General features: G+C 48.8%; 11 protein-coding genes across 11 annotated transcripts; 4 read left to right on the forward strand and 7 right to left on the reverse strand.

Annotated features, from left to right (window-relative positions):
* Positions 1-1,827: 1,827 nt before the first annotated feature.
* Positions 1,828-2,313, forward strand: AtWU_11426 (similar to An04g07810; the record flags this gene model as incomplete). The annotated part of the gene is made up of 1 exon (XM_035506526.1): positions 1,828-2,313. One exon carries the CDS (start codon positions 1,828-1,830, stop codon positions 2,311-2,313), a length of 486 nt encoding a protein of 161 aa, XP_035362419.1.
* A 1,869-nt stretch (positions 2,314-4,182) lies between these two features.
* AtWU_11427 (short chain dehydrogenase family protein) lies at positions 4,183-6,232 on the reverse strand (the record flags this gene model as incomplete). The annotated part of the gene is made up of 5 exons (XM_035506527.1): positions 4,183-4,918; positions 4,985-5,100; positions 5,179-5,498; positions 5,569-5,823; positions 5,902-6,232. 5 exons carry the CDS (start codon positions 6,230-6,232, stop codon positions 4,183-4,185), a joined length of 1,758 nt encoding a protein of 585 aa, XP_035362420.1.
* A 1,027-nt stretch (positions 6,233-7,259) lies between these two features.
* AtWU_11428 (phosphorylase family protein) lies at positions 7,260-8,541 on the reverse strand (the record flags this gene model as incomplete). The annotated part of the gene is made up of 2 exons (XM_035506528.1): positions 7,260-8,402; positions 8,470-8,541. The coding sequence occupies 2 exons, from the start codon at positions 8,539-8,541 to the stop codon at positions 7,260-7,262; spliced, it is 1,215 nt and encodes a 404-aa protein (XP_035362421.1).
* Positions 8,542-9,021: 480 nt separating this feature from the next.
* On the forward strand, positions 9,022-10,853 carry AtWU_11429 (cytochrome P450; the record flags this gene model as incomplete). The annotated part of the gene is made up of 6 exons (XM_035506529.1): positions 9,022-9,246; positions 9,308-9,427; positions 9,477-9,579; positions 9,632-9,700; positions 9,767-10,345; positions 10,447-10,853. 6 exons carry the CDS (start codon positions 9,022-9,024, stop codon positions 10,851-10,853), a joined length of 1,503 nt encoding a protein of 500 aa, XP_035362422.1.
* Positions 10,854-11,443: 590 nt separating this feature from the next.
* AtWU_11430 (uncharacterized protein) lies at positions 11,444-12,013 on the reverse strand (the record flags this gene model as incomplete). Its single annotated transcript, XM_035506530.1, has 1 exon — positions 11,444-12,013. One exon carries the CDS (start codon positions 12,011-12,013, stop codon positions 11,444-11,446), a length of 570 nt encoding a protein of 189 aa, XP_035362423.1.
* A 1,091-nt stretch (positions 12,014-13,104) lies between these two features.
* AtWU_11431 (cytochrome P450) lies at positions 13,105-14,941 on the forward strand (the record flags this gene model as incomplete). The annotated part of the gene is made up of 6 exons (XM_035506531.1): positions 13,105-13,449; positions 13,532-13,616; positions 13,690-13,775; positions 13,829-14,119; positions 14,177-14,225; positions 14,325-14,941. 6 exons carry the CDS (start codon positions 13,105-13,107, stop codon positions 14,939-14,941), a joined length of 1,473 nt encoding a protein of 490 aa, XP_035362424.1.
* A 1,149-nt stretch (positions 14,942-16,090) lies between these two features.
* AtWU_11432 (cation-translocating P-type ATPase) lies at positions 16,091-19,414 on the reverse strand (the record flags this gene model as incomplete). The annotated part of the gene is made up of 1 exon (XM_035506532.1): positions 16,091-19,414. The coding sequence occupies one exon, from the start codon at positions 19,412-19,414 to the stop codon at positions 16,091-16,093; it is 3,324 nt and encodes a 1,107-aa protein (XP_035362425.1).
* A 1,804-nt stretch (positions 19,415-21,218) lies between these two features.
* On the reverse strand, positions 21,219-22,697 carry AtWU_11433 (beta-lactamase/transpeptidase-like protein; the record flags this gene model as incomplete). Its single annotated transcript, XM_035506533.1, has 1 exon — positions 21,219-22,697. The coding sequence occupies one exon, from the start codon at positions 22,695-22,697 to the stop codon at positions 21,219-21,221; it is 1,479 nt and encodes a 492-aa protein (XP_035362426.1).
* A 112-nt stretch (positions 22,698-22,809) lies between these two features.
* AtWU_11434 (peptidase) lies at positions 22,810-23,975 on the reverse strand (the record flags this gene model as incomplete). Its single annotated transcript, XM_035506534.1, has 4 exons — positions 22,810-22,840; positions 22,894-23,070; positions 23,381-23,715; positions 23,766-23,975. The coding sequence occupies 4 exons, from the start codon at positions 23,973-23,975 to the stop codon at positions 22,810-22,812; spliced, it is 753 nt and encodes a 250-aa protein (XP_035362427.1).
* Positions 23,976-24,225: 250 nt separating this feature from the next.
* Positions 24,226-25,164, reverse strand: AtWU_11435 (alpha/beta fold hydrolase; the record flags this gene model as incomplete). Its single annotated transcript, XM_035506535.1, has 1 exon — positions 24,226-25,164. The coding sequence occupies one exon, from the start codon at positions 25,162-25,164 to the stop codon at positions 24,226-24,228; it is 939 nt and encodes a 312-aa protein (XP_035362428.1).
* Positions 25,165-25,404: 240 nt separating this feature from the next.
* Positions 25,405-26,097, forward strand: AtWU_11436 (M24 family metallopeptidase; the record flags this gene model as incomplete). The annotated part of the gene is made up of 1 exon (XM_035506536.1): positions 25,405-26,097. The coding sequence occupies one exon, from the start codon at positions 25,405-25,407 to the stop codon at positions 26,095-26,097; it is 693 nt and encodes a 230-aa protein (XP_035362429.1).
* Between the last annotated feature and the right edge of the window lie 1,032 nt (positions 26,098-27,129).

Here is a 27,129-nt window from a genome sequence, read left to right on the forward strand (position 1 = left end):
TTTCTTTACTAATCAAATTTTAATCTGATTATCAAAGAATGACCTACTCCGGAAAATCCCAGATCAATTATATGTCTCATACAAAATCATATTGAATTCCTAATACAAACGGAACAGGTTGGGCTTACTCCTTGAAAATTATGATATTAATTCTATTATATGTGATTCTTACATCATTCTAATCATATAATTATGATTTAGGAGACCCTGTGGAGTTCTGCTAATGCTTATTACGATTAGTTAAAGAGCTATGTTCATTACAGTGCTTATATCATGATTACTTAGTACTACTCTATTGTATCAGGTTATTGTGCATAATATTGTACATGCAGTCCTCGGCCGTTATTAAGCAGCTTTGGAGCATGTGATGGTGACTGTACAAGGGTATCCAACCAGAGCCGTGTCTGATCACTGTCGGTCAATGCTATATACTAGATCAGCTGGAGCCTGGCGAGTATATATGATTACTTTCACTGTGTTGGGTTGCCTCGAAGACTTTATGCATTCAATCTATATTGTCGCAACCACCAATACCGTCCGTTAGTTAAAGGTGTGGTCCGAAGACCAACGACACCGCTGTCAGTGCAACCCCTCCCCAATTTCGATATCCGTCGCTTGGCGATTGTGCCCTTCACCGCATTGAGCAGGATTAGGATCTTGGGGTCTCTTGGATGCGTGCTGTGCTGTTAACTAGTACCAGAATTATCCTACGTTTACGAGACCTTGGCGGTTGATTGTCAATCTTCTTTTTAAGAGGACCCGATTACCTGACCTGTAATGGGCCCAGCATCCTATCTCCGCATACCCAGTGGGCCTCGAGGATGTCTTTGACATGTTGATATGCCTCTGTCGTGCTGTCAGCCCCCATCATTGGTTGGCAATACACCTTACGATTGACCATGAATACACACTCGAAGCAGTCGCCATCCTGCTATTCTTCCTTCCACGCGTCGAGTGCACCGTCGACATCCTCAAACGATTCTGCAATCAGATCTGGGAATCAATCCGTCCATAGATGCGGACCGTCGATCACGCAGATAGTCGGTTTTGATTGTTTGTGAGGCTAAGAAGTGAGCGGGAGCCGGATACTATAAGAAAATTAGGAGTGTTTCCCGGGACAAACCCAATGAATCCGGGAGGAATCCTGGATCCAGTTCGTTTTGTTGAAAGCATTCCTTGCCGGTTTTAATATGGAGAGTATACTGAGTTTTTTTTAAGCATGCGATAAGATGTCTGAGGGCCACATTTAAATAGACTGTACTGGTTTATGGATTCATTGTTTTTTTTTAGCTCTAAGGTAACTTGTTCGTTTCCACGGACAACGAAGTCACCCGTCTTCTGACCGTCCGGCCACTCGGGTCCGAGAATCAAGCCCCAATTTATGCTGGGTTGCGGGCAGGCAAAATAGCCCGACTGCATATAGTTTGGCTGGTCCCCGGCCGGTCGCCGTTGAATGTGCCACAAGGATCGGCGATATTATACTCAGCCCCTGGCCTGCCCATGCCTAAAACCATGGCTTCAATGTTATCTTCAACTATGGGCTTGCGTTGTGTGGAATGTTTTGCGCAGGACTGGCTCGTAGTGTCATCTTACATTTGAATCAACAGGACAGCCAACCTTCATAAAGCGTCATTTATATCCTAGGCTGGAGCCTCTCGTTTTCGAGGTACACGTGGACTCTACCGAAATCTCATTCCTCCCGGCGTTACTCATATCCTCAGCGAACAATGAAAGCCCACCTGCCACGACTGAACGAGCTCCGGAAAATACTGTCTCCTAGGAGAAGAGAAGCCACGTTCAGGTATCAGGCCAGATGTCTTATACCCCATGGAATTGTCTCCACCAGACAACAGGAGACCGAACTTCCAGGCTGCCTCGGACGAGAGTATATTAACCAACCACAACAGCAAAGGTGAGACACCTGGGGCATGGGAGATCGACAGCGCAGTCACAATCGAGCTTCCTGAGCATCTCAATGGCATGGCTGGTAAGAGGGCTCTCATGTCGGAGCTTTGCGAGTATGTCCCGTTCTATAATGTCCCGAACGTGGTTGTCATTCACCCTCCGAACGGTGCTGATCTCTATCTTCAAGTCTTGAAACCAGAGTCCGGTGAGCTTATCTCCGTTGCACTACCGAGCGATGTCCTACCGAATCCAAAGTTCATATGCAACATAGTAGCTTCCTATCGTTTTCAATCATCTGCATTATACACCTCTCGTCGACCCATCCTGCAAATAATTAACACGCTGGAAACCCCTTCGCCACCCTTTGAAAAAACCGGTGTCATTCTTGATTCAACTGTCTCTGTCTAGTCTTGTTCATACCCGACAATTCGTCGAACTCCGCGCCAATTTCTTACGGGAATGTTCACATTGCCAGATTGATACAATTACTGGATCTCTCAACTCAATACTACGCGGAAGATGAATTAGGCGAATCTTGTTCGTCACTAAAGCAGATGCTATTCCTCCTCTCACAGAACTGCTCCTACCGGAATTAAGGCACTTCTTCAGACTCTACTTCTATCAATCGATAAAAAAACCATGACAGTATCCTTGGTACAGGCAACTGGCTGTTATAAGGCTCTTGAGGCTTTCCCCCTCAAAACATGTCGACTCACCGAGAGTCCTCATCCAGCGACTTTGGGTTATCAGATAATGATGACGAGCAACTGATTCGCAACATCGGCTATGGATATGCGTCTGGCTTCTTGTACTCTACTGGGAAGCAGCTAACGACACATACCCCTGCACAGAACGTTGGGCAAGAAAATAAAAGAGGCATGGGCGGCAATCAACCTCGGATGGTAAAGAGCATGAACGTGAGAGTCAATCCTCTTACTGATAAAAGAAGAGACATGGGAACACAGCCAGACCTCCCAGAATGGCAACGGAATAAAAGGAGCGTGAGGCGCAGAAAGATTATTTGTGCTATTCGAACAGTTGCATGTCCCCCCATCATATCTTTTCGATAACCTCTAACGACTCCATAAATTCCCAATTACCTTCCTTGATCACATTGCACAGTTTCGTTGATTATTCCTTACTTATCCCGACCAGTTGTACCAGGTCGATTTCAGCTTGGGGAGATATTGTGGGATCTATGCAGCACGCCTTTGTCATAGATCTTCGAATAATAATCCCAATTTTGTGTTAATTTAAACATTAGAAAGCTTTCTTATCTCTCTTCCAAGTATGAAAACTCATACTGCTCATATTTACACTTTGTCTTGACATTACAGTTTCTACTTATTCCAGACTCTGTGCACACCTGTATTCAATCTGGCATACGTTGACACATATTGACGTTGAACATGTACATCCTAAACATGGTCTTAGAAAGAATTCAATTGCCCATGAAATTCAAGTTCTTACGAAGTATCCATGTCTAAATGAATTTATGCACAAGCAGATGGTGATTGTTGCTATTATTTGCGTTTATGCCGATCTTTCTACTATATGAATCTTGTTCTGTTTATCGCCCAGAGCCGAAACCACCATGCTGTGTGTCTTGGGAACGCTACGTCCCGGTGTGCCAGGCTCAAGCTGTAGGTCACAGCTATAATCCGGCTCGCCTCTAGTCGACTGCTGAAGTGGGGGAAGTCCTCGTTGAGCCTCATAAATTCTCTCTTGGAAGGTTTAGTACCATTAGAATTAGCCAGAAAAGACACTGGAGTTTGGTCGGTAGCACATATTTAATATATTACTATCAAGAGTACTGGGCTGGCCTCCATGAGGCAAGTAAGGCTATTTGCTCTCGGATAATATCTACATGTATTCACATAGACAATATTGGTATTTTCTCTAAGTAGAAACTTAGATAGAAATACTACACAATACTAGGGGGTGATTATCAACAGAGCTAATAAGTTATACTCGTATTCTTTGATCAAAGCTTTGCCATCTTCTTTCTGCGAGTCATTTCTATAGAAAGTACGTTGGTCTACTGGGATATACAGGCCATCAGTGAGGCAAATGCCGCTGATCAAGAACCAAGTCATTAGATATATATTAATTAAGATTTTACGAATATATTTCAGCTCAGAAAAAGTAATTTTTGAATGCCACGGGTCACTGGCGTCCATAATAGCTCAAAGGTAGGGAAGGAGAAATCTGTGTTTTCCTGGGCTTGTCGGTTAGTCGGTACTGATAGTCGGATGCCTATCGTGCTCGAAAATTTGATTATTGGACAAGTGCCGCCAAGAGCTCATCCCACAAAAGCTGCAAGGAAGCCAAATAACATCGGTCGAGATAGAAGTACGGCATGAGGCGGGCACGGAGCTCCTTCCACGACGTGATCGCGTGCAGTCGCACCACCCGCGCGAGGGTCTGGACAAAGAACGTGCGTTCGCGGGCCAGAGCAACATTGCAACTACAGGCGCCCATGACCAAAATCCACACCAGAAGATCCGGATAGGCGGAAAATGCTCCCGTGGCCAGAACTCCTTCCAGGGCTGTGCGCAAGGCGATGATGGGCTGTGGGAAGACGCCAGCATTGGCGGGGTAGAACGCCCAAATGCTGCTGTTGTGGAAGAGGAGGCAAGCGAGCCGTATGCATCCTTCGATCGATGCATCTTCTTTAACAGTTCCGGTCTGGCTATAACGGTCGCTGAGGAGCATGTATTCAATATACAAGACCTCCCCGTTGAAATAATCTTCAGTCTGTTCGTCGTAGTTCTGGTAATCAGCGGCCCGGATCGCCTCGGCGTACCAGGTGAGCTGCACCAGATCAAAGATGATCTCGGAGAGTTGCGGCCCAATTAACGCATCAGGCAATTGTGGCTGTTGTAGTAAAGGCGACGCGAGAAGGGCGAGTTGAGTAGTGGGTGGCAAGATAGGATATCCTTGAGGGCGAGTATTGCGGACCGGGGGAAATATGGGTTTGGTATAGGCCATGCATGCGACGCGTATATCTGTCCTAGAAACAGCGGATTAATCTTTGCTCTGGGAGTGAAAGGGCTACTGCATCAAGGAGCATACGTACCATGAAATCTGATATCGTACGGGATATGGAACGTCTACGAAACTTTTGCGCAGTGCGACCATTTGTCGTAGCCCGGCTAGATGCATCTTCAGATAGGCGGGGGTACCCGTAGCAATCTGAAGAGAGTGAGACTTGATTTCTTCTAGGAGGGCAAAAGCGGAAGGCACAGAAGGGGATGAAAAGAGATTTCGTACCTCAATCGTCAGCAGCATGGATACAGACGCAATCAAACCATCACTGGCTGCCCTGAGAGGGTCCGAGAGACCACTATTGACCAGCCGGATTGTTTCTCCCCGGTGATGAAAGGTGTCGAGCAGCAGAGGACTTAATCGTCTGTTGCTGGATTGCTTGAGGGGCAGTTCACTGGTTCGTAAGGCTACATCCGAGGAAGCAACACAGATACAGGCATGAAGACAGGCCTCATTGTTTTGGATCAATTCACCCCAATGTCTTTTGATCGTGTCGAGCCGGCGGTTCTGGAACGGGACGCCGTCTTGGGAAAGGTCAACTAAGACTAGACTGGACGATCAGTATTCGCCATTCAAGATACAGAAAACAGAGAACAATGCTGCAACTTAACTCACAATGCTGTAGATGCCGCATCATGCGATCGGTAAGAGGAGTATGAGAGGTATTGAACGGATCTATGGCCGATTGTAGCCCCATGCTCCGGGGAATGGGGGACGACACCGAACAAATTACTACATCTTCCTGGCCTTGGCGGTCAGTTGAGTGCTCTCGCATACATGCTTGAGCTGCATGAAGCTCAGCCTTGGGCCGGACCTGGACCTGGGCAGATTCGTGATCGGTCTCCGGGGGGTGGAAAGCTACACGTCTCCCTGATCGACATTTATGTGATTCAGTGCTAGTTATTCTTTTTTTCCGATTATGCTCTGACATGACATGAGAGCGGATACGTTTCAGGTCCTCGGGCTTGGTGCCATTGGAAATAGATTTTGGACTTGTATGGACCCAGAAAAGAGCTGGCCGACCTGCAACAGCGCTGGTTGCCTTGTGTGGTCCGGGTGTTCTCTCAGTGTCGGGTTTGACCACTGCGGCCGCCGACCGAGACAAAGTCGGCCATTGCTTAGATACTGTGATCGGCTCTGTATCATCCCTGCGAAGAGGAGGGATAGGAGCTGTGCTGTTGGTGCTGCTGCTCGAAATATTATAAGGGCCCGGCCCTTGGGGGTCTGATGAAGTTCTCAACGCATCAGTCCGGGTCGTCCCAGGAGGAAACAGATTCATATGGTCAAATGGATTCATCCCGACATCGAGATCCTGTGAAGATCCATGCCATTAATCCTTTCAGCAAAAGTGGCATCGAGTAATCCCCAAATCGAGAAGCTCGATGGGGAGAAGGAAAAGGGGGCAGAGCGGGGCCTAAAAATCTCATATATAAACAAACAAATGATCAAACCAGCTTGATTAGGCCAGGAATAATTACAGCACCACAAAAAAGTAAAAAAAGAAAAAAAAAAAAAAAAAAAAAAAAAGAGGAGCCTGATGCAAAAGCCAACGCCACCGAAAAAATGAATAGGCCTTCGAAAGGAGAGGGGGGGTTGTTGGCGAGCCAATGGGGAAAGCAAACCCGAGGCGTTGGACGAAAAAGGGAAGCAATGAGATTATAAAGCGGTGCACTGGCCCTCCATCGTCAAGGCCAAGCTCTGGTGCAAGACCCACTACAAATCGGAGATCGAGAAATGCGCCTGTTAGGTGTGGAGCGAGAGAGAGCACGCATAACGGCAGCTTGCCCGGTATCACACCTAAACGCGCTATCCTCGGTGTGCTCCGTTCTGGGTAGTACTGGGTGGTTTAGCGGAATTCTGTGAGTCGCTACTGGTCAAACTAACTTCAGTGGGTCATGCAAAGCGACGTGATGTCTGTGCGCACAGAAGCTCCCAGAGCCTTGATTGACTGTTGCCTAGAAAAAAAAACAAGCTATGATACATAGTACCTAAGAATCCATAGGCTTAGTTAATTTCACGAGTTGTCCGTTCCACCGGTCCCAAGCTTCTTCGGGAAGGGGCCATGAAAATAACGAAAAACTCAGCACGCGGCTTTTATAGTTAAATCCATCTTGGCTCGCTTGGGTTTCGGGACATGCAAGGGCGCAGCATTCTTCCAGGCCTCGTGCCCGTATACGGACTTACCCTACTAGGAAGTTGACCGACTTCCAATCGCGGCCGTATAATGGCTTATACAAACGTTCGGACAATCGTGACTCGCTTCGCAAAATACTACTCGGGATCGTAGAAGTGATGCGATACCATCATCAAAAACAGGTAGTGCAATCTGTTGATATCCCATCGATCGCCCATTGTATATTGCCCAAGCGATCATTGCCCAAGAGCCGACGGATCTCATCTATGACTCTAATGCCAAATGTTCCCATCCACCACTGTGACCGTAAGTGATATAGAACCACGCAATAGTGGGCCATGATTGTCAATGCCATAGGCTGATGGTCCAGAACCAAATCTACAAATACTGCTGGAACCTCCAGCAGCCAGGAGAGTCCAATCAGCCCGGGGCGGCTGCCCCACGCAATATAACGTAGACAGGAGGCCAATCGATCGATGGCTTTGATGTAAATCTCTCGGACTTTGGGGTCGTTGTTCCCCGTGCTATCCTCATTATTAAGCTTTCGCAGAGCATGAATGGCCAGGGTGGAGGTGTTTGGCATGTTGGGACCGCTCCCCTGGCGGACTAGGAAAGCCAGCTCCTCGCTTGGTTGGAGTTCATCGATCAGGCGGATGAGAATCTCCGGCGAGCCGCGTAGGTGGCTGACAGTTTGACAAAGATCTACCAACGCGGATCCGCTTGAGCATAAGGGCGTTCGTACGTGCGCGAAGGAGATGATGATAAGCATATTGCATATAGCAAGCAATGACATGCTTTCTTTGCGAGACAGTTCCGATTTCGCCTGGTTGATCTGTTGTTCAAGCCCGGCGCGAGCTTGATCCCAATGAAGAATAGCTAGACACTGGAATTGCTGGTGATCGTGTTGATTTTCCTGTATGCTGTCCCTTTCGCGAGAATAGACAATATCCAATGCTGCCAGAGCTAGGATGCTATCCAGTAGTGGTGCATTGCCCATTGCCTCCCGGACGATTGTGCTTCTCCAGATTTGGCCGTTTTTACCATCCGGGGTGAGAGATTGGTAAGTTCTGGCACACCAGCGAGATAAGAGGGTCAAATCGCTCGGCTTCAGAGAACGGATCTTAGGCTCCTCACTATGCTGATCAGCGTGGCCAATGACCGGCTTTGCGGGTGATGACCCCGGTCGCCAGAACTCCGAGTTCCAAGTATCCGGCTGTGAGGCAGGCAAGGAAAAGATGGAGGGTTGTGGATGCACAATATGATCGGCTTGGGCGGGAACCAGAGAAGATTGGGATGTTGGGTTATGCCGGATGTTCTGTTCACAACGTCGTTCCATTTGTTAGAAAACGGCAACCAACAAAAGGAGGAGAGTAATAGCGTACCAGCCGTTCGCTAGTATGAAATAACTGGTGTGCATTGATGAGTACCTTCTTGTTTCCCAGCAGGTCTAACATGCTGCCCCGAGATGAAATCGAACCAGAATGAAGTTGTAGTATAAGACCATGAAGAGTAGAACAATGATGACAGTGCTGACGAGACACGAGATGAATATAAAAGGCTGAAGGTAGGTATTCATTCACTTGTAGGTCGATAATGTGTCTGAATGTCAGATGACGATGATTCCCCGGCTAACTCAAAGCAGTAAATGTAGAAGCAGGACCTAGATAATTTATTCTTTATCTATCAGGCCACTTATTATATAACCATTGATGAAGGTGTGGTGGGAACCGACCTATTGAAAACCGTCACAACCGCGAAATACGCTTCCATACAATACCGGTCGTTGTGGGGACCTTCCTTTCCCGGCTTACTTGGATTATCCTCCATAGTCCAAAGCCCTCGGCCGAAACCATTCGGCATGACCATATGCATGAATAAAATTGCAGCCATCTTGCTATTTCCTCCAGAGAAGTCCGCGCTTTCTCGACGACAAGATGTCGAACTACACAGAGATTATCCCTCCTGCGTATTTCCTACCCGGCGTTTGTCTCACAGTGGCTAGCCTCCTGTTATTGAGCTTGGTCCAGAATGCAATCCACAATCTCCCATACTACCGCATTCCTACTGTTGGGACATGTCGATGGCCTTTACTGGACCGGCAATCTAGTCTACGCTTTATGTCCTCGGCCAGGGCTCTAATTCGTGAAGGCTTTGAACAGGTATGGCCTTCTACGGAATATGAGAGCTGTAGACTGATATGGTGGGATACGACCTGGTTAGGGCTACACAATATTCCAGGCCATTTTCCCCCACGGGCCGATGTTGATACTTCATCCAAAGTATGTGAATGAAGTTAGAAGGCATCCTTCTCTCAGTCTAGAGGAAGCAGTCAAGAAGGTAGTTTGTCCAGCAAATAGGTCCCCGAGAAACCTCTGACGCCAGATGCTAGTCGCTCCCGGTTGGGGATTATCCAGGCTTTGAGGCTTTTCGGGGCACAGAGAACCATCATATTTTGTTGGATGTGATCAACCAGAAGATAACCCGGAATCTGAGTATAAGACACCTAAAGTCCCTTTCCATGGCCACAGCTAAATTGCTTTATAGAACAATACACAATTCCTCTGGCCAAAGAAACAGCTTTAACCCTGGAAGAGCATTTTGGCCAACCCACAGGTTGGTAACCCCTCCACACCATGCAGTAGTCGCCCAGACTGACAAGCTAACATTTGACCCTTGTAGAATGGAAATCCTATTGTTTTGCTAGCGAAGTTCCCTACATCGTCGCGCGTCTATCGACTCTTGTCTTCCTAGGAGAGGAAGTGTGCCGCAACGCGGAATGGCTTGATATATCAGTAAACTATACCCTGGATATCTTCGGAGCAATAAACGCACTAAGGAAATGGCCACCTATTCTACGACCTGTCATTCACTGGTTTCTGGCGCCTGCTAGGAAGCTAAGGCAGCGTGTACAAGTAGCACGGCGGATCATCCAGCAGGAAATGGAGAGGCGGCAAGAGGAGCCCAAGGCCAGGGAGCCGGATGCGCTGGACTGGCTTCACGAAGTCGCAGCCGGTCGCCCCTTGGATGTAACTACAGCGCAGATAGGTTTGACACTGGTGACAATCCACACCACATCTAACCTCCTTACCAATGTCATTTACGACCTGGCAGCGAACCCGGAGTATATCCCGTTTCTGCGTGAGGAAATCCAATCGGTATTGGAGGCCGACGGTACCTTTCACAAAACCAGTTTGACAAAGTTGAAGCTTCTGGATAGCGTGGTAAAAGAAAGTCAAAGATTGAATCCTCCGGGCCTGAGTGCGTAATCCCTGGCTTGGCACATTGCTCGTTACAAGTCTCGACCCTGTCGCGCTCAGTAATATTGAAACTAACTATTACTATTTTTTTTGATTATTCAGCTTCACTGCACCGATATGCCATGGAGGAGATCACCCTCTCGGACGGAATTGTAATTCCAAAGGGTGCAAGTCTCGTTGTTTCCGCCCATACTATGCAAGATGAGAGCATTTATCCGAATCCGCATACTTACGACGGGTACCGGTTTTATCGAAAGCGGCAAGAGCCAGGTCAGGGAAATAAACACCAGTTGGTGATGACAAGTGCAGAGCATTATGGTTTTGGACATGGTATACGCGCCTGTCCAGGTCGGTTCTTCGCAGCTAATGAGATCAAAATTCTTCTCGCACACATTATCATGAAATACGACCTCCGCTTCCCCGATGGACAATCGCGCCCTGCCAATTGGGAGATTGGACAGGACCTGATTTGTGATCAAACTGCGCAAGTCTTATTCAGGGCACGGTAGCCCGTATTTCGTTCCTTCTTTCTCTTAACTTTGCTCATTTCTGACCTGTTCATGTTTGTTCTTCTTTCTTTTCTCTTTCAGGAACTCGCAACTCAGTGTATTTTACAACTAAATCAGAAAGCAAAGTTAGCCTGATGTAGCCGGTGAAATTATTGGAAAACTCTTCAGGGCTAAAGGCGCGAAGCGAGTCAATCGTGCTCCATGAAAGTTTAAGGGCCTATATACTGAATTACTAAAGCAACATCTTTCCGTGCAGCGAGCTAAGAAAGGAACTGTTGATAAAGGAACTACGGCTCAGGATGGCCTTCAGTCGCTATTCTAAAATTTTAATAGATGCGGGCGGCTACTCTACAGGGAAAGAAGAACTGTTAACCTTTCCTGTATACCTTTTTTAAATTTCATCGCATTATGAAGCCGTGATAGTTGCGCCAAGGCAGGTGATCATCTATGCCTTTAACATCGCAAACACTATGTGGCTCTGATATCCCTCTTTTCCGTCTTGTTGTGTGCTAATAGAGTACTAGAAGTCCAGACTATTTGGCACCATAATTCAAAAACCATTTGTTTATCTGCCTAGTTTGTTCAAGAGGTCACCCCTTTGTGTATTGCCCCTGGCCATCCTCCTCCTTGTCCCTGGTATCTTGATCGCCATTGTCATTAGGAATCATAATTGAGTCTTCTTCTCTTTGGATGCTGGATTTGACTCCGTTGAGGCCAATTCCGCTGACGATTAAAAGTCGCATGATAGTAATGGGTGCAGAGGTCCAGAACATAAAATGGTCTTCCATGGACCAGGTACAGATGTTAAGCCAGATAGCCCAGCCTCCAACAGCCTGTGCTACTGAATGGCACCAGGCCAGGTCACTGAGTAGCATGGCAGCGCAAAGAAAGCGCCACAGATGCTCATCATCAAAGGCACGCAGAACAACTGCCTCCACGAATGCAAAATACAGCCACGCACCGCCCAGCTCTGTGTGTAGAAATTCCATTTCTGGTAAAAAGGACACCTCACCACGGGTCATACTGCTCATATAGACAGCTGGATAGAGCAGCGACTGCAGGGCACCACAGAGGGCTATCATAGGCTCTATTGTTGTAAGAACCAGGCGGTAGAGGTAGGGTATGGATGTTGGACCAGGAACGAGCAATGGAAGCCACATCGCGAAGAATGAACGAGTTGAATGGAATCTTGAAGGTAGCCGAGGAAGGAAGAGGTTTGGTGATATGAGATCTGGGAACGAAAGGAGGGAAGTTGGGGTGGAGGGGTGCACTAATCTCCAGTAACAGCGAGGAGATGCGAGATTTCACCCGTACCTGGTGCTGATGAAGCCTACAACTCTTCTTTAGTTGCGTTTTGCTCGTTTCCCGGCTCATCCTCGGGCTGGTAATTTACCGAAGGATCGGTATACTACGTAGGACGTCCGAAGCTGTTCCTGCGGGATTAAAGTCCAATTAAAATTCGGGAATGTGGCCTTCGTGAGATTTATTATCTCCTCCATTCCTTCATTACATACAGTACGCAACAATACGATACGATACTGGTGCGGAGACACATATTCTGAGAGACCGACGCCACGCTACCTACCAACTACTAACTTAGCAAGGCTAAGCTTTGGATGACGCGCGGGTTCGGTTTGAGCCGGATCCGCAATCAACCGATCCAAGGTTTCGTTCTCCGATACCCCAGCCAATGGAGTGCCACTGCCTCGGCCAGAACCATCAAAATGAATTTGGAAAGATAGTTGCCCTAAAGAGGATCAAGTCCCCCCCCCACCCCTCTTCCTCATGCACATTTGTTTTGCAAAGCGCGGTGGTTCATTCATTTGTTTTCGGCTAACTTCGATCCAATGACTGCGAGCTGGAGCGGGCCACTCTTCGCAAGGAGATTGTACGAGAAATAATACGAGTCCACGAGACTCAGGAAAAGTGGTCATTGTGGATTTGACTGGTGTGCCAATCTATGAGATACCAATCATGGCCTAAAGATAGGGGGATTAGTCCGACCACCTTGCTACGCCCACTTCCTTCCATGAAATACCTCCTCCACCCGCCGGAAGAAAACAAAAAGAGACTTAGGGAGTCGTTCAGTTCTGATAGGTGATAAATAGCCCAACAAGAACTTTATATGGCCCATTGGCCTTTCATGAAAACCTTCGTTCCCCATGAGCACAATCATTTACTGTTTGTCTTTGGCGTGAAGCAAATATTCTTATCGAGATTAAATCGGCCTCCTTGGTTGACTTCGGATGCTATGCCGCTCGTAAACTCAGTCATCTGTGTGGCCTTGATTACTGGCATAGTAGTTATTTTGACTCGTTGTGCCTTCAAGCCTCAGGACAACAAAGCGCCGGTAACCAGAGGTCAAAACATTTCCCCTCCTGAGCTTCCTTTGTCTGTTGCCCAGATCATACATTCCTTTTTCACAGCACCGTTCGACTTCATATCAGAAGGTTTTAAGGTAACCGGTTCTAATACCTTTCGATTTCGACTACGGAATAATGAAGTCATTGCGGTATCGGGTGATGAGGCAAGACGGACGTTCTTTGGGGCCAAAGATTTGAATCTCTATGCAGGTTTTCAGGTACTAATTGGTACTGTACGTAACTCTACTTCGCATCTGACACAATCAAACTTTACAATACTATCATCATCACTGACCTCTTTTTCTCTGTCTGTAGATACCTGCCGGTCTCAATCCTCAGGCCCTTCATGGTATATACAAGCGATTAAATGGTCTTCAGCGACCCGACAACCTCCAAAGCTGTATGTTATGATTTCTTAAGGACTTTGGATAATATTATATATCATCATGTCTGACCAGCTTATTTCGCTGCAGTACTTCCGCAATTGATCGAGGACTGTCATCAAAAGATGCATTCATGGGACGAACTCGTAATAGATCCATGCGCCACTTTACATGATGTACATTTACTACACGCGAATCTGTCTATTCCCTCCATTAATCCCTCTTTTAGGTTACTTTCCAGATGATCATCCGTGCCGTTACTTGCCATGATGTTGCGGAAGATACGAAGCTTGTATCCCGCTTGAAATACCTTTATGATATTATTGATGCATCAGTCAAGCCCTTGCGCTCCTTTGCTTGGGTACCTGGTCTTGCAACTTTCAACAAGATGTGCGCATCTATGTATGTCTATTGGACGTTCAAGCAAGCTGTCCAGAAACGGGTCAACAGTGGCGTGCGAAGAAACGACACTCTTCAGCAGCTCCTTGACTCTGGGGAAAGTTCCCAATGTATTGTCGGGGTAAGTAATCGATAATGTCTTAATAGCTAGGTAATGGTGGCTGATCACTTGTGATAGTTTATGATGGGACTGCCTATCGCTGGGGCGCGATCCACAGGAACAATTGGTAAGCTATAGCCTTGGCATCCTTCCTACGATCCGTCGCCTGCGACACATCGATCACCTTAACAGATAGTAACGAGCTAAATCTTTCTCCGAATTACAGGCACATGGCTTCTCCTATACCTCGCCTCTGAACCAACTTGGTTCAGAGCCGTACGCAACGAGATTAAAAGCTTGGCTACAATGTACGGAGTAACAACCTCGTCGGAGGAAGATATAATGGGGATGTTATCGGCCATCCCTCTTGCCGGTTGGGAGTCCAAAACCCCGCAGCTGGATCTCTGTATTCGTGAAACACTCCGGAGAGCTCAGCCACATACGGCGGTACGGCGCAACATTGGGCCTGACCTGCCAATTGGCGCTTATACAATCCCATCCAATGCCTTCGTCCTATATCCGTTCTCTGATGCGGCGCTGAACCCCACCCTTTATCCAGACCCATTACGCTGGGATCCCGGCCGCACAGTTGTCGACAAGGACGCATTCATCGGGTGGGGGGGCGGCACACACTTATGCAAAGGCCAGCGTCTGGCCAATTTGACCTTGAAGATCATAGTGGCCTACACTTTGATGAATTATGACATCGATCTGGTCAACAATAATGGCGACGTAGTCACTGGCCCCCCCGTTCCAGACTGGAATGACTACTTAACATGTCGGCCTACAGGCGATTGCACGCTTTGTTTTACAAAGTGCAGACAGCCAACCTATAAGTTATAATCGTTATACCATTATATTTGTTGATAGCATAATATGCTGCAGATCCCGAACATCTGGCAAAGCCTCAGTCTGAATACATCTAGGTTGACTAAGCTAACTCTATGTTACGTTAACTAGTTAACTACTTATAACCCGTAGCGTTCCTGAAAATATATATTATTATGACTGAGGTTTCGTTATGCCAGATATCTATGATTTCTCATCTCTCGAATAGGTTTATATATTTAGAGGGATAAATTGTTATTACTTATATATGGCTAGGAAATATGTATGGCCAAGTAACTTAGTAATTCGTGATTGTGATCTATTATTTAATAAACCGTATGTTTTGGCTTGTGGGAAAAAAACATCTTTCTATCCAAGTGGTATACTTCGCTCACGACTGAACAACGAACGGGCTAGCCGAACAAGTAATTGACATCCGCAGGATTCACAGCAAGGGTCCGTAATCTGCAAGATTGCCAGGACTGTTATATAAGTTCAAATACCTAGACCATGGTGCTGCTATCCTTTCATAGGGTTTGGCAGCCACCAGTTCCCCGTGAAGAGCTGTTCAGCAACAAAAAGACGATGTCCACATGTATTGAGCACTCCCTATCCTCTGCTGGACAAGTACAGTTGCCACAGGTATAGTCCCTCCATGACATAGAAAGGTTTCCACGCAGCTGGCAAGGCAGATTATCCAGGAATATTATGGCGGGTTTGGTATGTCAACCCGCGGGTTACCCGCCAAGAACCCGTTTGAGCATAACATTCCCAATTTAGCCATGCCAAGATACACAAAATTGCCGAGTCATCTAGATCTGTTCTTGTTTTCTTACCCTGTATTGGTATTAGCATTTAACAGTAGTAGTACTTTGTCCTCACATCATTGTATGATTGAGGCATCTACTGGAGTGGATGTAGTCATGTGCCTGGGACTCAGGTCACCCACAAACGACCTCTGACTTTGTTTTGCTAGAGTACCTAGATAAGCTACGGATTCAACTTACTCTTTTGCTGCAATTCGCGTTCGTTCGCTTGTTTTCTTTTGTTGTTTCGTTGCTTTGCTAGTGATTTCGCGCCTTAACAAGTTATAATGTTATATTCATAAGAAAAATTTCAGGTCTACCCTGCGATCATGTTACAGCAACTCTACAAGTCAACTGGTCACCACGCGATCTTCGCAACAGGTCCCCGCGGAAACATGCGCACCAACACCTTCCGCAACTCATCCATGACCAGGACGCCAACCGCCAGACCCAATGGAATGAACCAATATTCCAACGGAATGGAAGCAGTATTGAAAAGTGACTGCAGACCAGGCACCTCCGTCACAAAAATAGCAATCACCAAGGACACGAGCATAGCCAGAGGCAGCCATGGATTCCGGCGTTTTGCGCGAATGGGATCGGCCTGCAGGAGGGACATGCGCTTGCTCCGGACTGAGAGGATATTGCCCCATTGCATGATGACCAACGTGACGAAATACACGCTCTGTCCAACATAGTTAAAGTGCGTTAGCTCGGCCTCTGTGTAGCCGTAGAAGCCGTCGGAGTATTTCTCGAATGCGAATACCAGGGCGTGGAAAGGGATGCCGGCTTTTTTGTACATGTACAGGAAGAACATGATATGGGCACAAAAGGCTTCCATAACTCCGACGAATAGGTAGGATTGTCCGTAGATACGGAGGTTAATGAGGTGGTCGGTTTTGTGGTTGCGAGGCGGAAGGCTGAGCAGGTCGAACTCTTCCTTCTCCATGATGAGCGACAGCGACAGGAACAGATCTGTGAACACACAGATGATGATCATCAGGAAGGAGCTTAGCGGCAACGGCACGCCGAAGAAGACGTTCATGATCACTGGCCAAATCTCAGACCAACTGCCTGCCGGAAGCAGATAAGCGATGACCTTCTGGAGGTTCTGGAAGACCAGCCGGCCCAGGCGGATCGCCTCCACAATGGAATCAAACTTATCCAACAAAACTAGGTCCGCCGCTTCGATGGCAACATCACTGCCTGAGACAATGGCAATTCCAACATCAGCTGCACGCAAGGCGGGAGCATCATTGACACCGTCGCCTGTCACGGCCACCACACTGTCTCGAGACTTAAGCTCCTCGACGATGCGCAACTTTTGCTCCGGAGTGGTACGGGCAAAGACAATCTCCTCGTACTGGCAGATTGAGTTCCACTGGTCTTCGTTAAGAGTCGAAATTTGCGACCCTTCCACTAGCAGACTACGTCTCGATCTTTTCTCATCCTTCTCATCTGGCGCTGCGACTGAGGATGACGCCAGGTCCGCGACGGTATCCGGCTCAGCAGTTCCGGTAAAAATCCCAATGTCTCGTGCAATCGCCGCAGCAGTCAGGCCAAAATCACCGGTCACCATGAAGAAGCGAATGCCAGCGCGGCGACAGGCCGCCACGGTTTCAGGAATCTCCGGACGGGGAGGATCGATGATACCAAAGATGCCGATGATTGTCAAGTCTTGCACGCCATTGGCTAGCAGCTCATCGTTGAACTGGTTCGTACCCAGCGCAGCAGTCGGCGCATATTCCCGCTGGCAAAGAACAATGACTCGCTGGGCGCGGCGGGAGAGCTTTTGTTGGAATGCAGTAAACATGTCCTTCGCAGCAGCATCCAGAGGCTTGGCCACACCGTCTTTGGACCAGTACGAAGTACACTTGGGCAGAAGAACATCTGGGGCTCCTTTGACATAGATGAGGCTGTGGGTCGAGGAGGACGGATTTTGGTGGACAGTAAGCATCCACTTGTTTTTCGAGTTGAAGGGTATTTGATGGGTGCGTTGGTAATTATGAAGGTCGGTCTGTCCATCTGCTCTGAGCATCTCAGCCAAACGTAAAACGGCCGCGTCGGTCGCATTGCCATTTACGACGCGTTCAGGAATTGGCAAGGCCAATGTTTCTTGGTCAAAGAAGGCATCGTTGCAGAGCTTGGAGCCTCGCAGGAGGGGCTCAAGAGGTTCTGGAAGGGGAATTGACTTCTGCTGTGCGGTCACCAGATCCTCGACAAAGAATTCCTGGTCCACGAGGCCCACCGACTGCACAAACATCTTATTCTGGGTCAATGTCCCGGTTTTGTCTGAGCAGATCACGTTAACGCAGCCAAGGGTTTCCACTGTCGCCAGTCCCTTGGGCAGGATGTTGTTTGCTTTCATCCTCTTTGCGACGATCATTAAGGTGAGGGCAACGCCGACCGGCATACCCTCGGGAATAAAGGCGACCACGCAGCCCATAACATCGTTCAACATCTCAACAACGCTCATGAATTGTGGGTGGTCAACGCGCAGCCAGCCCACCCAGCTGAAAAGGATGGCCGCCGCTAGGATGACGGTCAGCACCACAATGATCCGTACGAAGCGCGTGATCTCCTTCTGGATGAGCGTTGGCTTCTCCTTCACGTCTGCTGTAATGGACGCCAAGCGACCCATGACGGAGCGACTCCCAGTCAGGACAACAACACCAACAGCATTGCCATTGGTGACACCGGTGCCCATAAAGGCGATATTGCGGGTCTCAAGGAAGTTTTGGTCGGTTGCGTCGGTGGCACCCTCGACTTCATCGGACTCTCCCGTCAGAATGGACCGATCGAATCGAACATCTCCCGAGCTTTTGATGATGCGCATGTCAGCCGGCACCTTGTTGCCAATGGAGATATGAACGACATCTCCCGCAACAAGGTCAGTAGCTGGCAGCTTAATCAAGTTGCCTTCGCGGAGAACAAGAGCCTCCGCAGGCAGGAGGCCCAGGATCGATTTCATCACGCGCGATGTCGACCAATCCTGGAAGGCGGAGAAAGATGCTTGCAGGATGATGACGATGATGACTAGGATGGCCATGGCCAGGTTTGTCACTGAGGGAGGATTGCTGAGCGGTTTCCAGCAGATGAAGAAGATAATCACGCCGATCCAGAGGACCGAGCAGAAGCCACCAAAAACATAGCCAAGGATCTTCTTCACATAATTCTCCCCATGGTGTGCGATGATGTTCTTCCCGTCGCGTTGAAGACGAGTAGCTGCCGCGTCAGTACTCAAACCACGGCCTGCGTCGACATTGAACTGCTGGCACAGCCGGTCTATAGCAAGTACATGGAAGTCCAGACTTTCGAAATAGTCCTGATCTGGTTTTTTCTCTTCCTTTCCTCGCTCTTTCAGCACATGTTCTGGGGCTGCCTGGGATTCGGAGATTTGAAACGAAAGGGTACGGAACTCGATTGGGATTCCAGCTGCCGTTGGGGACTGGGGAATACTGCGAGTGCTGCGAATGGTATCTCGACTGCGGGAACGTTTGTCGCCAGGGGAGTATATAGACCGAGTGCCGTCATGTACATTGGGACCGTCGAAGGTGATTCGCTGGGATCGGGCAGTGCTTCGCACCTGGTCATTGGGGGTCTCTTTATCGGCTTCCAGGTCCAGAGTGGATGAAGAATCGTCTGGCTGGTCCGCAGACACAGCAGCAGTGGGAGTAGTCATGATGATGCAGAACAAAAATGAGACAGATCACTCTCGGATGACAGTCTCGATAATGTGCAGTGATGCACTGGGTATAGTTCGATTGTACGATGCGAATGACAGATATGGATTGGCTGGTGATGAAGGGGTTGTTGCTGAAAATTCAACAGCATCCTCCTGGGAAGCCCCTCCATCTATTTATCTGCTTCCAGGCCGTCATAGTGAACTCGAACCAGTCCCGAAAAGTCATGGTAGGGTGGGATGGCAGTCCCTATATCGTGGAGGGAAGCGAGAAAAAATGAAAAAATGTGTCACGGCGTCTGGGGATGGACAGGCGGACGGTTTCAGCTGCCATGAAGGGCAAAGAGGATTTTGCGGACCCCCAAAGCCATACGAGAGATTAACAGTGTCCTGCTGCTAGTGCAGGGAAGCGGCTGTCAGGAACTGGCTCTGGGAAATCCCTCACTGGCCCTGTGGATCCTGGTTGCCTTACCATGGATTGCTCCGGTCAAGCAAAGCTGGCAGACATACTACTGTAGCAGGTACTCTCTGCCAACATGGGCTGGGGCAGTCCAGTAAATTTGTGATCATTCTTCCTTACAAAACAAGTCACGTCTTCTTCGCACAGGCCAAATTCCATGACCAAACCTGGTCCTCAGAGCCGTCTGTGCGGTTTACAAATAATCTCGCACGTGGAGAATAGGTGAGACCGTACTAGATAGCATTGTTGGGTCATTGCTTTGTATCAGCGCTGGGATGAGATCCCTATTGCCGATAGACTCTGTTTCATTTGTCGCCGATTGGCTTGTTCCCGGAAATAAGCATCTCCACGTGGGGGCTGGCCTGGCAAGTTGTAGAACTAGACGTCCACCCTTCCAATCACGGTCCCTGTGCCAGAATGATGTCTGATATCGTGTTTGATTTTTGTGCATCAACATTTAGTAGCAATTGTATCCGTAATTCGATTTGGCTGCTTCCCACATAACTGAGCAATTGTAGCAAGTGTCATAGGAAGCACCCCGTGTTGCCTTCGCACAAATGTCAGATTTGCCATCCTGCCAATATACATTGGTTCATCCTCACTTCGCTTGGTGCTGACACCATCACTGCGGGATTTTCGTGGTCCAAAGAAGTGCAGTTCCGTTTATCTCTGGTCTGTAACCTCGTGGGAGAGGGCAAGCCGTGTTCGCGACCGACCGACGGGTGGGAACCAAATGAATCGCTCTGAATAATCCCGCATACTTGGGACCACGCGGGAGTGCCCACCAAGCCGGCACCACCTCAAGCTCGACTCGAGTCGACTCGCCTCTGTTCCGTGGCAACAGCAAAATTTTGCTGTTTCTTTGTGTGTGACAAGCGGACTTTCTTTCTCCGGACTATGATAAGTCTGTCGCCCATTACCGGGGGTTGTTCTCAATGAAAATTTCCCCCAGGGGCTTTCTATGTGCGTGATTTTGTAGGGCTCGAAAATTTTCGATGTGCTTGCTCTTGGCTTGTCTCCTAAGGGAGGCATGCGTCTTCACTTTCGTGTCGTTTACCTTTACGTCTCGCGACTGTTGTCCCTCGGGCTTAGAACTCTTACTCCACTGGGATTCATGTTATGATCGAATCTTTTGTCTGTAGCACTGTCTCTTTGAGTGAGGGTGGCGGTAGTATGCTATCAATGGTTCTAGCTTTGTTGCGCTCTTCGTCAGTCCAGTCTGGACTGTGATAGCCCGTCCAAGATAATGATACGCCGAGGTATCTATACTCCAAGAATGCAAGTGTCTGTGGATTGTTCACCGCGCTGTTCCTCGTCCCCTCCTGAAGCTATGCATCCTAACTTCTAATCCAATTTCCAAGGGGTTCTGTCCTTTACAAAGGTAATCTTTCTGGCCAACCAACACCCGAACGTAACACCGACCACCTCGCCCTGAATGTCCCGTTGAAATACAACAGTCCAGTTCCCCGGTGCTGGCGCATCTAGGCCTCGTGCGCATACGAGAAACCAGATGTCGTCTCCCAGGTATCGCATGAGCTCAGCAGGCCCGTGGCCGAGAAATCCCTTGAACGATCCGTACAGCATACCACCGGCTCCGCTGCATAGAAACGTGGAGTCAATTTCCGCACAGTGGTATCGGCCGACATAGTCGCCCTTGGGCGGCTGTTGACCAGCAATAATCCGTTTAGCCTGGATGTGACGGTTGTCGTAATTACGGTGGAGTATGAGGATGTCGGAACACAGCGTGGCAGTTGCCAGGTCCGACCGTGCCTCAAATTCCTCAGTGAGCTTCAGTGTCTCATCATCGCCCGTATACGTAACGATGACTTCTCCTGGTCCCCCAAGCCGAACTTCAACCACCAATTGTGCCTCCGGGTCAAAGTAAACTCCCGCCCAGTTTAGGGCCGGCATGGAAAGCAGCCCATGCTGTGCAGGGAGACCAAGAGCTTGCTGAAGGATATGCCCAGCTACCTCTGCGGCATCTATTTCGTGATTCAGCATAGCCACAACGGCAAATCGCTCTGTTGGTACTTGGGTCCGGTGCAGGCGATATCCACGAATGGCCCCGCCATGGCCGATTGTCGCAGTCTGTCCAAACTTTATATGTTCCAAGCCATATCCATACCCAGCTGGTGTACCATCATCGAATAGCGGCTCTTTCGCGATCTCTCGATACACACTCTCCCGATCGGCCCATGCTTTGTCCAGATAGCATTCGTACGCGATCATATCCTCCAGGCTGGCCACGACGCCGGCGTCACCGGACCATTGAGTTTGGTTGACGGCCGGTATATAGCCAAAAGATTCGTTGCCTTCGTACCCCACACATGGCGGGGGCAACTTAGCGTTGTCTGTGCAGAGGGTTGCGGTTTTCATCCCAGCGGGCAAAAAGAGTCGTTCCGAGAGCAGTGCTCCAAGAGACGTTCCACTAACGTGCTCGACAATGCGAGCAAGGATATGGAAGTTGAAGTTACAGTAGGAGAATTGTGTGCCTGGTTGGAAATGGAGGGACTTGGTCCGGTCCAGCGCTTTCTTGGCGTCATCCGCGAGAGTGAATTGCCCTTCCGGTTGTGTGCCCCAGAACATCGACATGGCCCAATAGTCTCGAATTCCCGATTGGTTGTTGCAGAGGTGGTCGATTCGGAGACCGTTGTTGTCGATGAGCTCGGGGGAGACCAATTGGCGAAAAGCATCCGACAGTTGCTGAGGTATATCGCCTCGCTCCACCATGGCTGGTGTGGGGTTACGCTCCAGATCCTTGAGGATCAAACACATCATCTGCTTCGTAATCGAGCATATTGGCATCAGTGTTGAAGCAGTCATGGGGATCCGTTTCCGCAAATCCGCATATCCCCAGGTATACTTTCCGGCCAGTTCGCCATCTTTGATGATGGCGACTGCTCCACCAGGACCTCGATAACGCGAAGGGATTGTTTCAAGTATAGCTTGCATGTTTGGGGACGTGACTGAAGTCCAGGTTCAGTATTGAATGTACAATGCAGTGGTAAGAAGAGCTTACTTGTAAAGGTTATGGTAAATCACACCACGCAGCTTGGAATCCGCAAAGCAGTAACCATACAGGTAGTTATTGAGATCAAGTGCCTGCTTCTTAAAAGATGGACCAGAAGGGAATCGGGCACCCGTTTGGGAAGCGCCCGGCTCTGGCCGCACCGCGCCCTTACCCAAACCGGCATAGCTATGCGGTTAGTAGTCGTCTACTTGTCGATAAGAGAATCTTAGAGTGCAATTATGGCCAATCTTGGGAGGCAATTGAAATTCGTAAATACTCAATAATAAGCTAGCATGGAAAGGTTATCGTGTATTCTAGAAGGCTGTAGCCGAAGAGCCTTGTCAAACCCATTCACTGTCTGGGGAGAACGCACCATTGATCTACGACCGTTTGAAGATAGTTAACATAATCGCCGCTGAAGGATGAAGGATGCGTACTGAAATCAGAAACAATTTTAATAGCAGCCAGGATGATGAAACAGCGACATCCACCTCACCATCGTACTCGTGGTTCCACTGGGGCTCTGAGACATGAATAAACCACCAACAGCAGAACATCCCACCATGCCTGTGTTGCCAGAAACATCAGTGCCCAGCTGGGCTGCTTCGAGCCGGTGAGCAGATATTTGTACCCCATCCAAACCCCTATATGAGCCCCCGCTAGAACCAACTTCCCCACGGTGGATGCCCCGATGACGACTTTTCGTTGCATTCTTGGCCCGCCGGCTCCATCATATAGGATGAACAGTAAATATCCGACCCAGAAGCCGAGCGAAATAGTGAGGCATAGGGATGCGAAATATGGGAGTAACGAAGGCGGCTCTGCAGGGGACTTGATGAAGTTGTTTAGACATTTTCATATCAATGGGGCGACAAACATACCAGCTCTGGGGGAGGTACATAGCTTCGGTAAGCCCAGACGGTGGAGATGATCGCCGTTGTCATGAATGTGAGCCCACTCAAGGTTTGGATGACGGGAGCCGCTGGAATGATGAGGGAAGTCCGTCGACGAGCAGAATGGCGTCTGACATGCGGAGTGGCATCATGCTGAGTTGCAGAGGCATAAGATGGTAAAAGGGGCTCCGTTGACATGGCTGCTATCCGGACCGTTGGCCCGTCCGCATCTAGTAAACAGAGCGGACGCTTGAGGAGCCGTGGATTCTCAGGAAGAGTGGGGGAGACCAAGTGGAGGTGCCCACCAGCTGGCGATCACATCACATGATGGGCCGGTGTTTGCTGTGTTTGCTGAACGCCAGCCATTGTATCTACACCAAGCATTAGTGAATTCGAGTACTACTTACATAACTACTAGTACTCTGTACACAGTGAGGTATATACCTCCTTACTCCCGGGCATGGTTGACTTCGTTCAACCACCATCCCAATTCCACTCCTAACCTGCCCTCCTGATCATACATGACAAGATGACCGGCTCCTTCGATCAGCACGACTTCTCTGGCATTCAACTTTGCTCTCAGTCTCTCTGCCGTCTCCACCGGGATCCATTGGTCTTCTGTCCCCCAGATAATTCTGACTGGCATCACCTGGCCCACTTCGGAGTATCTCCCCTCGACTGCCTCTGTACTGCGACTGTTGGCTTGCGCCATTTGCCTAATAAAGCCTTTCCGGCCTTCCTCGTTAATGATCCACGGGCGCTTCAACATGTCCATCGTTTCCTTGCTCAACTCTGTATATGCTGCATTCCGGATATATGCCTCGACCATTCCTTCGAACATCGGGCCGGTCAAACTGGTAAAGGCCTCTTCATTTTCCGCCACTGATTTGAACAAAGGTTGCCCGAATGGGCCCAAAGCAACCACATTGATCAAACACAAACTGGCAAATGCGCAAGAATGGATAAGGTGCGCCCGTAAACTCATTAGTCCCCCGTGGTCGTGGGCGACGACATGTGCTTTATTATACGCCCGAGGCCAGTCTTTTGACCAAGATTGGTGAAGAGCAGCAAACACCTCCGACTGCTGGGCGAGGTCTCCATCTAGGGCGACTTCTTTACTGATCAGTGCCTCTTTTCCTAGGAGAGGGATCCCCAGTGGACTCTCGCCAAACCCCGGGTTGTCAAAGAGATAGATATGGAAATATCTAGCCAGGGAACGAGCAAAGACATGCCAAACTCGCGAAGACCATGGGGTGCCATGCACGAAGATCAAAGGTGGCAGGGAAGCATCACCTAATGAAGTCCAGCGCACAGCGTATTCGTGAGTAGTGGTATGGTAGTGAAATGTTTGAGTAAGTGGGATGTCAGCGATAACTGAGCGGTCCATAATGCTACAATATAGACTCCGACGCTGTAGATGGTGGTTGAGATGATCTCCTCGAATTCAGTCCCCCACCTATGGAGATGCCAACCCCGCTTCGACGCAATGCGACCGAGTGAGCTTAGCTCCATTTGTCATCCTTATCTTTCCCCCATCCCCACATCTTCTAAGAGTCATCGCATTTCCCAAAACCATCCCTTTTTCAATTTGATTTCCTGGCCTGGGACTTTGTTGTCGCTATTTACGATGTCAACATCAATTGAAAGCGACCGCGCCGCCTACCTTCTCGACGCGCAAAACAAAGCGGTGCAACTATTCGAGGAAATCGAACGAGACCTGATTCGGCCGGGCGTGAGTGAAAAGACACTCAGCACGGAAATCCACGAACTGGGAGCTAAACGCCATGGAGTCCGTACTCACTGGCATAAGCGAGTCGTCCGCAGCGGACCAAACACCCTGAGTCCCTTTGCGGAGAACCCGCCCGATCGCATCATTCAACCAGACGACATCCTGGTGGTGGACCTCGGCCCGGTCTTCGAAGAATGGGAAGCAGACTTCGGGCGTACATATGTTCTTGGGGATGACCCGGCGAAGCTGAAACTACGCGATGCGCTGGATCCCATATGGCACACGGTCAAGCGACGGTTTCGAGAGAACCCAGATATGACGGCGGAGAAATTGTACGCCATCGCCTGCCAGGAGGTTCAACAAGCGGGATGGGATTTCGGTGCTCCCATCGCAGGTCACCTGGTGGGTTCTTTTCCGCATGAGAGAATTCCGAATGATAAAATCAGTTTGTATATCGCGCAAGGGAATGGGGATAAGATGATGGTTCTGGGGCGTGATGGGCACATGCGGCATTGGATTCTGGAGATCCACATCCACGATCGGGCCCGTGGATTCGGGGGGTTCTGCGAGCAGTTATTGACGGTGGATTGATGCGATGTGCTGGATGCGCTTATCATGCGGAGAAAACGTCAGCAGACAGATCATGGATGCCTTGGAGGGCAAATGCCGTGATTATGGGGTCTTTCACACCATTAAACAAGAATTAGAGGATATAGGAACCAGGGTATAGAAGATTAGAGATATCAGGACTTCTGATCGCATTTATACATTCCCTCTTATCTAAATTGCACTGTTACTAATGATGGTAATTGTATTCAATCAACATCCCTTCCCTCTCATGGACTGAAAAGGGTAGTGATATATTTTTCTTGGGTTGTGTATCACGATCGATCGACCGGCAACTCTTCATTCTATATACCATGTAACTATCTATCATTCACACAATTGAATACTATGTTCGCTGACAGACTTCCCAAGATAATATTTCACATGCAACTCCAGGAAATGTGAGCGGAATCCACAACCCCAATTGCCAAGATGTCTAGACATCCACCAAGTGCCAAGAGTGGATAGAATTCCGCCTGGCACCCAATCTCCGCCACCGATGCTCCCCAGTCCCCAGTCCTGCCCAGAATCATATGCGCTCGGCTTTGGTAATAGTACCTGGACAGCTGTGAAGATGCCCTATCTATTTATAATTACCTTTCTTGTCTTCCCTTTGGCCATTTTGGCATTGGCTAAGATTAATCAAGCAGACATTCTTGGCCAGATTATTGTTAGTAATGTGCACACCTTTCCTTTCCTGGGTTGGTTTAACCAGGTCTTGCTCATCCTTCACACTACCATGATTGCCTACGAGAAAAGGTGTCCACCTCGAATGTGTAAATTCGATTAGGAGTACAGTCCGTGCGGCGATGCATCGACTACACCTCAAAATTCGTACTCATTGTCCGTTACCCAAATCTGCATTTTGCGATTCTTCAGGCTTGGCAGAGTTTATTCTGTTGGGTCACCCAAAGTACAGCAGCCGAGTTCTGCGGAGCGGGATGTTGGCACAGTCTCGGCGCCAATGTCTGCCCCTCCTGTTAAACTTTCCGCCAACCCTACGGGGCAATAGATGAA

This window comes from Aspergillus tubingensis (assembly GCF_013340325.1).
Source record: "Aspergillus tubingensis WU-2223L DNA, scaffold_15, whole genome shotgun sequence".
In the NCBI taxonomy this organism is placed as follows: domain Eukaryota; kingdom Fungi; phylum Ascomycota; class Eurotiomycetes; order Eurotiales; family Aspergillaceae; genus Aspergillus; species Aspergillus tubingensis.